The sequence below is a fragment of the Podarcis filfolensis genome (genome assembly GCF_964270895.1).
Source record: "Podarcis filfolensis genome assembly, chromosome: 2".
NCBI lineage: Eukaryota > Metazoa > Chordata > Lepidosauria > Squamata > Lacertidae > Podarcis > Podarcis filfolensis.
In genome coordinates this window covers 80,842,555-80,855,186 of record NC_139605.1, presented here as the reverse complement: position 1 = coordinate 80,855,186, position 12,632 = coordinate 80,842,555, and the positions used below count along the sequence as shown (strand labels likewise).

The 12,632-nt window shown below is 43.9% G+C and overlaps 1 protein-coding gene across 2 annotated transcripts in view; it reads left to right on the top strand.

Moving 5' to 3' along the window:
* Positions 1-12,632, top strand: part of CACNA1A (calcium voltage-gated channel subunit alpha1 A) — a 253,987-nt gene that overhangs the window by 106,003 nt on the left and 135,352 nt on the right. For both annotated transcript variants that reach the window (XM_083595029.1, XM_083595030.1), the window contains exons 6-8: positions 2,228-2,319; positions 3,497-3,649; positions 4,511-4,698. In XM_083595029.1, coding sequence (XP_083451155.1) covers positions 2,228-2,319; positions 3,497-3,649; positions 4,511-4,698 — 433 coding nt within the window. The remainder of the gene's footprint in view (positions 1-2,227; positions 2,320-3,496; positions 3,650-4,510; positions 4,699-12,632) is intronic.

Genomic DNA, 12,632 nt, shown 5'->3' with positions numbered 1-12,632 from the left:
GTTAGTGAGTTCTTTATCTTTCTTCCCATTTGTCTGAGACTGTGGCATACACCTTGCTTTCTCTCCCCCCGCCCCCCACTGCTGAGTCACATGGCCAGAGTAGATAAGTGGTTCCTAATCAGAGTTGCTCATTGAGCCCATCTGAGTCAGCTTTTTAATTACCATAAGAAAAAGATAGGAACACAGCAAGAATAACTTCTAATTCCAGAGCCCAGAGATCTCATTACAACGCAATTACTATCCTCTAAAATGTAACCACTTTTAAGTTAGGAAAGGCAGAAAAAAAGTGGGGGGGGGGCGGCTGCTTAACTAAAAACCAGTGAAAGGATGCTAAGATGCTTGCCACATATTTATGCTGTGTATGGTACGTTTACCTCTTACCCGTGTTACGATGATCCTGAATGTATTGCAGTAAAATGAAGAGATTATGATAACAACCATCATCATATTATTTCATAGCACTAAACCAATTGCAGGCAAAGTTCTTGGGATCCTTCCCAGCTGTTGGGAAGGAGTGGTGGATTAAATTAGCTGAAGGCAGTTATGGAGAATGGTGATTACAAGCTGGAAAAGAAACGAAGGTCAGCAAAAGAGAGATGGCATTCTTCAGATATATAAAGTGTTGTTTAAACAGGAAGGTTGGGTCGCTTTCTATGCCCATGGCAACAGAATATGCCCCCCCATATTTTTTAAAAAAATATTTATATCCTGCCTTTGAGGCAGCTAACAGCTAATAAAATCATTTTTTAAAAAAGCATTTAAAAAAAAGCAAGCAATTATTGGTTCATTAGAAACCACCTTGTTAAATGAACCTATTTAGTCTGTTTGTTGTCTGTTACCTAAAAGCACAGAGAGGAAGTAACCTGAATCTTTGAGTGGACACAAGCTAAGGGCTTCTTTGCACTGACCAACTCCTACCTCTAAGCAGTTGTTGGCCCACTTCAGCCATGCATGTAGCCGTAGCCAGGATTTATTAGGGGACGGATGGACAGGATTTATTGGGGGAGTAGAACTGAGTTGTCTGTGATGAAGGTGAAGGTAAAGGACAAGTCCAGTCGCAGACAACTCTGGGGTTGCGGTGCTCATCTCGCTTTACAGGCCAAGGGAGCCGGCGTTTGTCCGCAGACAGTTTTTCTGGGTCATGTGGCCAGCATGACTAAACCACTTCTGGTGCAACAGAACACCGAAACCAGAGCAGCACACAGAAACGCCATTTACCTTCCCGCCAGAGCGGTACCTATTTATCTACTTGCACTTTTTGGTGTGGTTTCAAACTGCTAGGTTGGCAGGAGAAGGGACCGAGCAACGGGAGCTCACCCTGATCGGCAAGCCCAAGAGGCTCAGTGGTTTAGACCACAGCTCCACCCGTGTCCCTCTATTGGTCACTTAGTTAAGCATTTTTGTTTATTTACTTGATTTGGGGGGGGAGCTGCCCCCTGTCACACCCATGGCCAGGCATATGCCAATGATGATGTGGGGAAATGTAATACTTCCTTGTCTGGTTGTGGGCTCATGTGATTTTTGTCTTCAGGCATTTGCGTATAGTCTAGGTTTCAGATGTAATTTTTAAGATTTCATACAGATAAAATAAAAAAGGATGTACATAGTCCCAAGGGGTTCCCCTCCCTTGTGGGAGTAGCCAACAAATACTTATTTCCAACTCAACAGTCCCTGGATACAATCTATTATTTCATCTAAATGGTACATGGGCCAGATAGAAATTTGGGGACTATGGTTTTCCTTGATAAAATGGTAATTAGGTGCTATACTCCTCATCTGAATTGATTGTCCTTTAATGGAAGCCTGACATCCAACAGGAGAAACTTCCCGGCATGTAAATTGGTGAGGAAATCTTCCTAATGTCTGTTCATGAAACTATTGTTAATGACACACCTAAAATTTGCAGTATTTTTGTACTCTCTAAATGCAATTAATGTGTATTAGTGGAATGGTGGAGCTAACCTCTATTAGTTATTGTGGATTCAGAATAAAGGAACGATTGCTATTAATCCTCAGGAAATGAGTATATCGTGCAGACATCCCTAGAATTAACTTCCAGAAGAAGGAAAACCTCCACATGCTTTTGGCGAAGTCCAGATTCCTTCCAAACAGTAGCAGGCTGGATTTCCACTACGTTATTGGGGGAAATCTACTTTACTTCCTACTCTGCGCTGTTGAAATAGACCAAGTTCTCAGCACCAACACTTCTTCTTTATTTCTCTTGCAGCATCTTGGCAACAGTTGGCACCGATTTTGACCTGCGGACTCTGCGGGCTGTTCGTGTGCTCCGGCCACTAAAGCTAGTGTCGGGAATCCCAAGTGAGTTAAGTGCACTCTTCATGTCCTGCAGCTCACCTGTAACTTATTTGAAGCATCCACCTTAGCATCTTCCTACAAGATATAACGACTGACACAGGCAGGGGTTCTTGTCTTCCTGTAGCCCCTGTATCAACCTCTGCCACCACCTCCTGGGAACCTACAACTTTTCTTACAGCTTTCCCATGCAACCCATATGAACCAGCTTGAACCCTGTGATCATCATCGGAGGCCCTACTTTGTGTGCCTCTTCCTCAAGAGGTTTGGGGTTGGCAACATGAGAACAGGCATATCTGTGGTTGCTCCCCATTTTTGGAATGCTCTCCCTAGGGATGCTTGCCTGGTGCCTTCATTGCTTTTCCTTAGGTACCAGGCAAAAAAGTTTCTTTGTAGCCAGGCTGATTAACATTCTATGGTTTTTTAAATGTGTTTGAGGGAGGAGGGTTGTTGGATTTTTCATGTATCTTACATTCTCACATATTATTTTTATGTTGTGAACCACCCTGTGATGTAAAACCCAGACTCTAATCCTAGGGACACCTTCCCAGAAGTAAACCCCACGGATCACAGCAGGACTTACTTTTGAGTAAATATACATAGCATTGCACTGCCATCCCTTATTCTCCTGTAGGCTCTACATGTAGGAACTAGAGCATCAGCCAGGAGTATGGCATCACTGGATATTATTCCAAAGTTCTTGAATACTAAGAGCGATGTCTAGAACTTGTGGAGTTTCCCATTTGTTTCCATGGGAGATATTTGGAAATAATTTGCATGAATGAAGGCTATTCCAATACAAGATGGTTATCAAAAGGGACTTGGGAATATCCACGTAAATTCCATACTTGGGAAGATCTGATCCCTTGTGACCTTCTTATTAGGATCTCTTCCCTCTAGGCTTATGGCCTCTTCTGAAAATATCATGTAGCAGAAAAAGAAATGGTCATAGATTAGAGCCACATGCTGTACAGAATGAGGAGTTTGTTTTCTCTCATTCTTCTGTCTCCACTACTTATGAATGCAAAAAGCAGGGAGTGAATTCTAGGTTAGGGGGAATTCGCACAAAGCAGGGAGCAGTGGTCAAGTCCCTCCCTGCTCCTGTTGAAATTTAAGTACAGTATGCATACTTATGGATCTGCCTTGTGATAATCCTGCTCTGCCCTCTGTCTTTTTCTTCTAGGTTTACAAGTCGTCCTCAAGTCCATCATGAAGGCCATGATACCTCTGCTGCAAATTGGCCTCCTCCTATTTTTTGCAATCCTTATTTTTGCAATCATAGGGTTAGAATTTTATATGGGGAAATTTCACACCGCCTGCAAGGATATTATTACAGGTAGGTAAAGAGCATCTGTTTCTCTGTGTCTGCCCCTCATCCTCATCACCCCAAGCTCAGACATAGAAGGCAGTGAGGCTGTTTTGACTCTGGATAATAGGTATCAGGCAAGCTTTTTTTCTGCTAGGATTAAGTGAGCCAGGCTGAATATACTGAGTGAGCAAGTTTAGGGCAGGGGTGAGGAACCACTTTTGGCTGGAGGGATGGATTCAAAAAGGGTCAACACTCCTAGGATTACTTTGGTAGGTGGACGGGAACTCTCACTCCCACCTGATTTCACCTGATCTCCTGTGACATCAGACATTTCCTCTGCCAAGTCTCCAAAGGAGGATTTGAGAGTGTATTTAAGAGTTCACTTCTGATAATTTATTTGCGGCTGCTGTTTGAACCTTTCCCATATCCAATGCCAGGTGATTTAAGGTGGGTGAGGCACACCCAAAACAGCCTCTTGAGCCAAACCTGTGACCTGGTGGGCCTAATTAGTTCCTTGTTACAGGGTTTCTTCTCCTCCCTCCAACTTGTGTAGGAGAAGAAATGTAGACTGGATAAAAATGTACATGTTAGGTGGTGAGCCTCCTTACAAGATTGACCTCAGGCCAAAACAGCTCTACCTGTTTCTACAGAAGGCAGGTACAGAGAATGCTAATTGACTGATCCCTGTGATATCACCACCTCTCCCCCTTTTCATATAACGTTTTTGTTTGTTTAAAAGAGTTGTGTTTTGATGGGGCTCTTTTTTAATGAATAGGGTGCTGAACAAAGCAACTGAACACTCCATAATATGCTTTATTACCTGCTTCTGATTACCTGCCTGGCACAGTTGCAGTATAACCAGAGAGTCTCTTTTTCCTCCCTCCACAGATGAAATCAAGGAGGAAGCTCCATGTGGAACGGACGCGTCATCACGCCTCTGCCCTAATGGGACCAAGTGTGAAGAATACTGGCAAGGACCCAACTACGGGATCACGCAGTTCGATAACATCCTGTTTGCCGTGCTGACTGTCTTCCAGTGTATCACCATGGAAGGGTGGACTGACCTCCTATACGATGTGAGTATTATTGTTATTTATTTATACCCAGCCTTCTTCTCTCAGAGGGACTCAAGGCAGCTTACAAAGAAATATATTAAATGGTAGAACTGGCTGTATTATGGTTCTGTCTGCAGAATGTACCGCAGCAAGAAAAGCAGAAAAACAAGGACTTAAGTACAGTCATACCTTGGAAGCCGAACAGAATCTGTTCTGGAAGTCCATTCAACTTCCAAAACATTTGACTTCCAAGGTGCGGCTTCTGATTGGCTGCAGGAGCTTCCTGCCCTGCAACCAATCGGAAGCCCCACCGGACATTCGGCTTCCAAAAGAACGTTTACAAACACTCAGTTCCGGGTTTGCCGCATTCAGGAGCCAAAACGTTTGGCTGCTAAGGTGTTCTTCAACCAAGGTACGACTATAATTTGAAAAGATAGTATCTTTGGTATGTTATGAATGTAGGCAGGCATTGGCCTAATGCTGGTAGAAGAACATTGTGGCTTTTTCTATGGTATAAAGGAGTGATGAGTATAATATGAACCTAGGCATGGGAATTAGGATCTCTTCGCCACTTTCCTGCCTTGTTTGTTCATTTGTTGGCTGCATACATGCATATATCCCTTTTTCGCCGACATGCTTCAGTTTCATCTGCAGTAAATACTGTTTTCCTGCGGAGTAGCAAATTAGTTTTTGCATCTGCCCCATAGCCAAGCATTCAGAGATCAGTTTCTAGAATGAAACTGTGAAGCTTTCTATCTAAACCAGGGGTGGGGGGATCTCAGGTCCTTCAGGCCCTTGGACCTCTCCCTAGGCCACCCCTTTCACTGGCCCTGCCTCATACCCTCCATGATAGTTTTTGCTTAGCTGTAAGATGTCCTTGAATTCTGATAAGGTCTCATTGTCAGTAGAAACTAGCCTGCTGTATAATGGTAAAACTTGTATTTGTTGTTCCACCCATTTTTGCCTCTGGCCCCACACATCACTGGTCTGTGGCCCTTGGAAGGTTGCCCATTAAGGAATATGGCCCTTGGGCTTAAAAACGTTCCCCAGCCCTGATCTAGACTGAATCTGGCACCTTAGTCGCAGTCTCAGATGCACAGAATCCTCACTGAGCTGTAACAATTCTATCCCATTGGGAAATACCGTAATTATGTTGATCAGAACTGGGAGATTTTAATGGAGAAAACAGATCTTCCCACTGGCTGCCCTCTGACCATTCAAACTAGGTTTCATAACATAATTAATGATACATGGGACAGTGGTGGTGGAGATTTCTCAGTATCTGTTGTGGAGATTTAAGAGGTCACACAGGCAAAATGGTGCAATTACTGAGGATAGTTCGATTGCATTAGGTGCAGCACAGTCTCTCTCACACACCCAAATTATATTCCAGACCTTGAATTGAGGTCAGTAAATGCCAGTCCCAGTCCCTTATTTTCTCCTCTTTAGCGCTGAGTACAGCTGGTGGCTGGTTGTGTGGATAAGGCACAAGTGTCACAGCTGAACCAACATGGGGAAGAGGAATTAATCCTAAAGCCACAGGGATTCCTGAATCCCTGGAGCAATTTAGGAGGCCTCCTGTTAGGATTGGTCTGCCTGTCATTAGGAAATAAGATCATTTGGAATTCAAAACATAAAAGCATTCTACACCAAAGAGGCAACATACATTTTTTGCTGGAGGTACAGTTCTAAGTCTTCTAAAGCCAGGCTGCAGAGCACAGGAGACTGATAACTACCGTGAGTCACAACAAGCACACCTGATTCCAGAATAGCAACAGGAACCTTTATCCCATAGCAGCAGACTCTGTAATAAGAAGCAAAAGAATCTGAATTGAATTGAAATGAGATGAGATGCACCCATTTTGGAGGGTTTACTTCTGCAGGGGAGCCTTATAGGAACATGGGGTAGCCATGGTGGCATGTCATAATGTACTGCCACTTACCTAAAACATTTAGATGAGCACAGCAAGGACTGCCTGTCCTAGATAGCTCCAAACAGCTAGAAAAAAATCAGGGAAAGAGCCTGAAAGCACTCAGGCCACCTTGTAAAAAAGAAAAAACAGCAGCAAATACATGACTAGGAGCAGACCATGCTCAGAAAGAATTCTAGACATGCAAATTAATCTGCATATCTACATTCTGATCGGATCATGATCTGTTGGATGCATACTTGGAAAGGTGGCTCCAAATTGTGGAACATACGGAAATTCTCCTCCATCCCTGTTCAGGTGGCTGCACAGACTCCTAACCACTAGCTTCAGTGTTCAGAACCTATTCTAGCATCCCAGCTGGTGGTACAGCAACCCCATAAAAAGCCAGCCCATCCTTCTTTGACTCTGAGCTCAAGGCTGAGATTGTTATCAACAGTTCTGGGCTCTGCGCAGGGATTAGACAAAGGATGAAAATGTAAGAGGGGGTCTTTTGCATGCTGCTCAGCTGAGCATCTGAAAAAGAGAACTCTCAACTGTAAGGTGAAAAAGTTTGATGGCCTCTCACACTTTAATGGTAGCCACCAGTGAAGATTTGTCATTTTCCCTGCAATGTCACTTGAAATGACTCTACATCATGATGTAGTGTAATTCTGGGGCATCACAGGAAAATAAAAACGGCAGCTGCTAGCCTGAAGAGCACCAGTGAATTTCAGAATTTGTCCCCCTTGTTTCATGGCCTCTGAGTGGGAACATAGATGGAGGAGGCAGTTTTGCTTCAGTCTAGTTTTGCAGTCCAAGCAACAGCAGAGGGTTTTGCATAAGAAATGGCATTGCTGATTCCCCCAGTTGATAATATTTGCCCTTTTAAATTCAGATGCTAGTGGTGTAACTTGTCTAATATAATCCTGGTTTTGTATAGCTACTGTAGATGTCTGTCCCCAGAAGCAGAAGGCTACTCTGGTATGTGAGAGGATGCAGAAGCCAGGTGATCTAGGTTTGTGCACTGGTAGACCTTGGGTAGACCTTATAGAGGTTTAGGAGAAACAAAGAAGCGACGCCTGGTTGCAGTGTTGGTTGTAGAAGTCTTTTAAAAGGAAAGAGCAGAGTTGGCAAAAGGCGAAGGATGGGTGAGACATGGAGAGGGAGGGAAACTGGCTGGTAGCCAGGGAGGGTGGATCACTGTAATGGAGAGAGCATTGATCAGCCATGTAAATGGCAATTGATGAGACTGGGCATGTTGAGTTTGTGTTTCAAGAAGCGTGAGGAGTGGTGAGGTCAAGAAGCCAGGAAGATGAGCACAGATTTTAAAATCTCTGGAGAAAGGGAAGAGAGCCAGGAGTCAGACACAGTTCTTGTTTACTGAAGTTGATTATGGATAGTACCAAAGGACCAGCTGTGGGGGCACCATTATGATATGTTGGTGGTACTCTCTCACATAATGTGTGGTTAAAACAAATACATCCCCATTTTGCCTGCAAAACTCATTGCCCCAGAACTGAATGTCACTTGTTAAATTCTGAGTAAGGAGTAATAGTTATTGTTGAATGTTTGTTATGATCACAAGATGCAATTCCTGAGGCTACAATAATACTGTTAATATTAGTCACTGGATCATGTATGTAAACACAGCACTTCTTTCTATTCCGCCCCCCCCCCCCCAAGATTACATATCCCATTAGCAAACCATTTAAAAATGAGGAGGTGATGCAGGGACCAGGTAACTGATAGGTGACAGGAGAGCAGGAGTGGATATAAGACTCTTTCTACAGCAAAATAAATTTGAGTGAGAAATTAGATTTGAATGCTCCCATACACCTCAATCTAAATAGTTAAAGCTCTGTAAAACATCTGAAATTGACCCTCAAACTATATTGGGAGTAGGAGAAGCCAGTGTCACAGAGCGAGGAATTCCGGAAAAGGCAAAGTCATTGGTTGTTTTTTAGTATGATATGGTAGTTGGGAAAATAGCTCCTTATAAACCTATAGCTGTCTAGGTGTAGTCCTAAGAACATAATAAGATCTCTGCAGGTTCAGAATTAAGGTCCACCCAGTCCAGTATCCTGTTTTCAGGAGAAGTCAGCCAGGTGCCTCTGGCAAAACCACAGACAGGTCATGAAAGTGACAGCCTTCCCTGTTGCTGCTCTCTCAGTAACTAGTATTCAGTAGCTCACTGCCTCAGAACCATTTTATCACATTGAACCAGACCTTGGGAGGGATGTGCCAAAAGAAATTTAATTTCCATGTCCCACAAGAAGCACCGAAAGGTAAGTTTGGGGCATAAGATGCCCATTAGAGACAGGTCTCTCTTTGAGGCCTTCCTATATTGGAAACAAGACTTTCTTGTAAATTAATGTATCATCTACTACCATTTTAGTGTGTTGCTAACACTAAAAAGTTTGAACCCCATGAATCATCCCCTCCTACCTGCCCTCTTTTCAAAAGCACAGATGAGCAATATGTAAGCTATTCTTTTCCTTTTTGCCTTGTGGGTCATCAAACTAGAAATCATGGGTATTTTTTTAGAAAGAGACACGTGTTCATTCAATTATACTCACAGTCCTCCCTTAGATTCTAATTCAGTTTGGATAATGCACTTGCAATAGCAGTGAACTATAGACTCTCTATCCCCTGCCTCTTACCTTTATATATATATATATATATATATATATATATATATATATATATATACACACACACACACACACATACATATACATACACTGCAAATATATGAGTGTTATTGCTGCCACACTACCATGCTCTCCTAGAAGATGTAGTTTTGCTATGGAAGGTGAATGTGCATGAGATGCCTGCAGCAGGGTTCAGTACTTTTAAGGTTGCATACAGGTGTACCTGCACATAGGAATGGGACAGTTTTTTCTATTGCGGGGTGAACTCTGCTTCTCCCCTGCCTTCACTTCTCAAAGGAGGCGCATACAGTATCCAAACTGAAGCCGGTTTTTGTTACTCCTTTCCACCTCTCCCCCACCAGCCTTCATTCAGGCATTCTACTTAAATCTCAAGCATGTGTTTGATTTGTTTGTTTTCAAGTTTTTAAAGAAAAGCCTTTCACAGAGTGTATTCACAGTCTTGTACTGCTGCTCTGAGAAATGGGAGAGGTGGCTGTTTGACTGACATAAAGCTCCATCAGTCATTGCTGTGCTTCTGCAGCAAACTGGAAGAACAGTTTTCCCCTAAGCTCAGTCCTGGGAGAAGATGGTGTTTAGCTCTAAATGCGGTGAGTGCATCTCCACAGCAGGCTCCCTGTAAAAATGGCACGTGTTTGTTTTGATTAGCAGCCATTCTATCTGGCTGCATCAGAGGAGGAGTTGAAACAGCAAAGCCTAATACAACGGCTTCACTAGGACCAGCTGCCATGTGGCTCTTCCTCTCCCAGCGTTGTCATCTGTTAGTCGTCATTTCACTTGGCTGCCTCTGGAGAAGAGGTGAGACAAATTGGCCCCACTTCATTGGCTTAGCCAGGCCCAATTGCCATTTGGCTCCTCACTTCCCAGAACTATCTCTTCAGTAGCCATTCCACCTGGTCATTAGAACAACAATAATAGAATTGTATATAAGAATTGGCTCTCTCACATTTGCGCTCTCCTTCTTCTTTTTCTTCCCTGTCTCCTTTTCCCATTTTATATTGTGGCAGTTAGACTAAACCTGTGGGCAGGGTCTGTGGTATTTTTTTGTGGGGGGGGGAATGTTTTTTGTACAGCACCTATGTCTGGCTAGAAATGGGAAAATATTAGCAATAATGTATGTTTGCTAGTGTTGTTGATAATTCGGCGTAGCCACAGAATTTGGGACGACAGACATTCACATGTTGTAATATGAAACAAGATGTGATGTCTGTGTCTATTTTTCCTATGAGACAGCAGGAGAGCAGTACCAGCCAGATATCTTGGCTAATTAAATCCACAGCAGTTTGTACTTGAAAGAACCTGAGGGGCTGTTAAAACCACAGGAAACTGCCTTAAACCAAGTCTGACCCATCTAGCCTTTAAGTGCAGGGTTTTGTTTTTCCACAAATTGGCAGGGCAGGTCCTCAGATACAGATCAGGAGTGTAGTATTGAGGGGGTAGACCACCCCAGCTATAAACCTGATTGGAATCAGACTCCCCACAGCTGCAGTTTTGCACTACAGTGGTACCTCGGGTTACATACGCTTCAGGTTACATACGCTTCAGGTTACAGACTCTGCTAACCCAGAAATAGTGCTTCAGGTTAAGAACTTTGCTTCAGGATGAGAACAGAAATTGTGCTCCGGCAGCGTGACAGCAGCAGGAGGCCCCATTAGCTAAAGTGGTGCTTCAGGTTAAGAACAGTTTCAGGTTAAGAACGGAGCTCCGGAACGAATTAAGTACTTAACCCGAGGTACCACTGTACAAGAAAAGCCACCATGAACAAGAGGTGTGCCCCACCCTCTGGTTGTAGGCATAGGGGCCGCAGTCCAGATCTGGACCACAGCAAGAGGGTAAATAGTTAAAACCCTCCCTACTATGTTAGGATCCTAGTTGAAAGGCCTCATACTGGTAATTTGTGTAAAAAGCAAAACCCCTGAATAAGCATGCAATTAAATGTACAGATGCATAGCTAAATGCACAGCTTAGCCCTCAGTATTCTTCACTTACTTTGCTTTCAGGCAGGGGGTTTTCCAGCACGTAAAATGTTAATGTTTCAATAGTCTCTTTCATTTTTCTAAACACTGGGCATTCGTGACTGCATAAAGTTTCTGCTGTGCTGTAACCTTTTCAGTTGTGCTAGGCAGCATCTGCAGCAGCTGCCTGTGTTGTTTGTCTGATGGTATTTTAGCAGTGTACCCCTAAACCATCCCAATGCGAGCGGGACATCCCAGAAGCAATTGCAGCTTCTGATTGGATCTCAGACCAAAAGACCCTCTTTTTTGGTCTCACTCTCACGCAAATCAGCTGGCCCATGCCAGAGTGTCGGACCAAAAGACACCCGGGTTTTTGGGGTCTTGCGCAAGTCACCTGGCTTGCCCACTTTCTCAGAAGTAGCTGTATTAGGAAACTGCGGGTTGTAATAATAATAATATTTATACATACATACATACATACTACATACATACCCCGCCCATCTGGCTGGGTTTCCCCAGCCACTCTAATGCTAGACCTACTCAGGGTGTTGGCCCATTGAAATCAGTGGACTGAAGTTAGTCAGTGGATCTACTTTGAGTAGGATTACCATCAGATGGATTTCTTTGTATCAAGTTTCCCAAACAGCTTGAGACTGGGAAGTGCTCTACCCATGGAATTCACACTCTGTTCCATGAGCTAATCAAGCTAATGCAGACAGCAGAGCTCGCTGTCCCAGGATTGTCTCTCACTATATTCCCCACTGGCGTCCAAGAGAATTTGTGGCAGCCAGCAATGCTCTGTGAGTCAGTGGCCATGAATCCCTCCAAGACAGCACTGGGGTGAGGAGACTGCACTTTGCACCAGTATTCATGGAACTATTTATTGGAACCCTGGGAGTGAATTTCAGCGAACAAATTTCCTAAATGCCTCCATGTTAGTGTGTGCGCACTAAATGTTTGACAGACATGGGTGTGTGGCTCTAGTTAGAAATGGGAAAACTAAGCAGTGAGTGTTAACTCCTCAAAGGCAAGCAGCACACTATGGCTGTTATTGCTGCCTGCCCAGGAATGCAGATATGGAGTGGGGCTGTCAAGCAACTGGCAGGCCCCAGAACATGGCTGGTGGGCTGCCTTTGGTTTGGTGGGTCGCAAGTTGTTCAGGCCTGCCCTAGAGGGTGGCAACTGCACCTTAAGCTTTGGTTACCAGGAAGAGGAGAAATTTGAAAAGTCGGTCCATTCTCCTTTCAGACCCTGATTTGATTTGCATAATTGCTCACTCTTAGAGCAACTACATACTACTAGGAGTCTGTCACTTTTGTTAGAAAGAAGTGGAGTAAAAGCTTTATGTCCTGTTATCCCCTAAAATGGAGACCACCCTACTATTGGAAGAGGGGCACTGGGTGGGTGGGAGAGGCAGATTG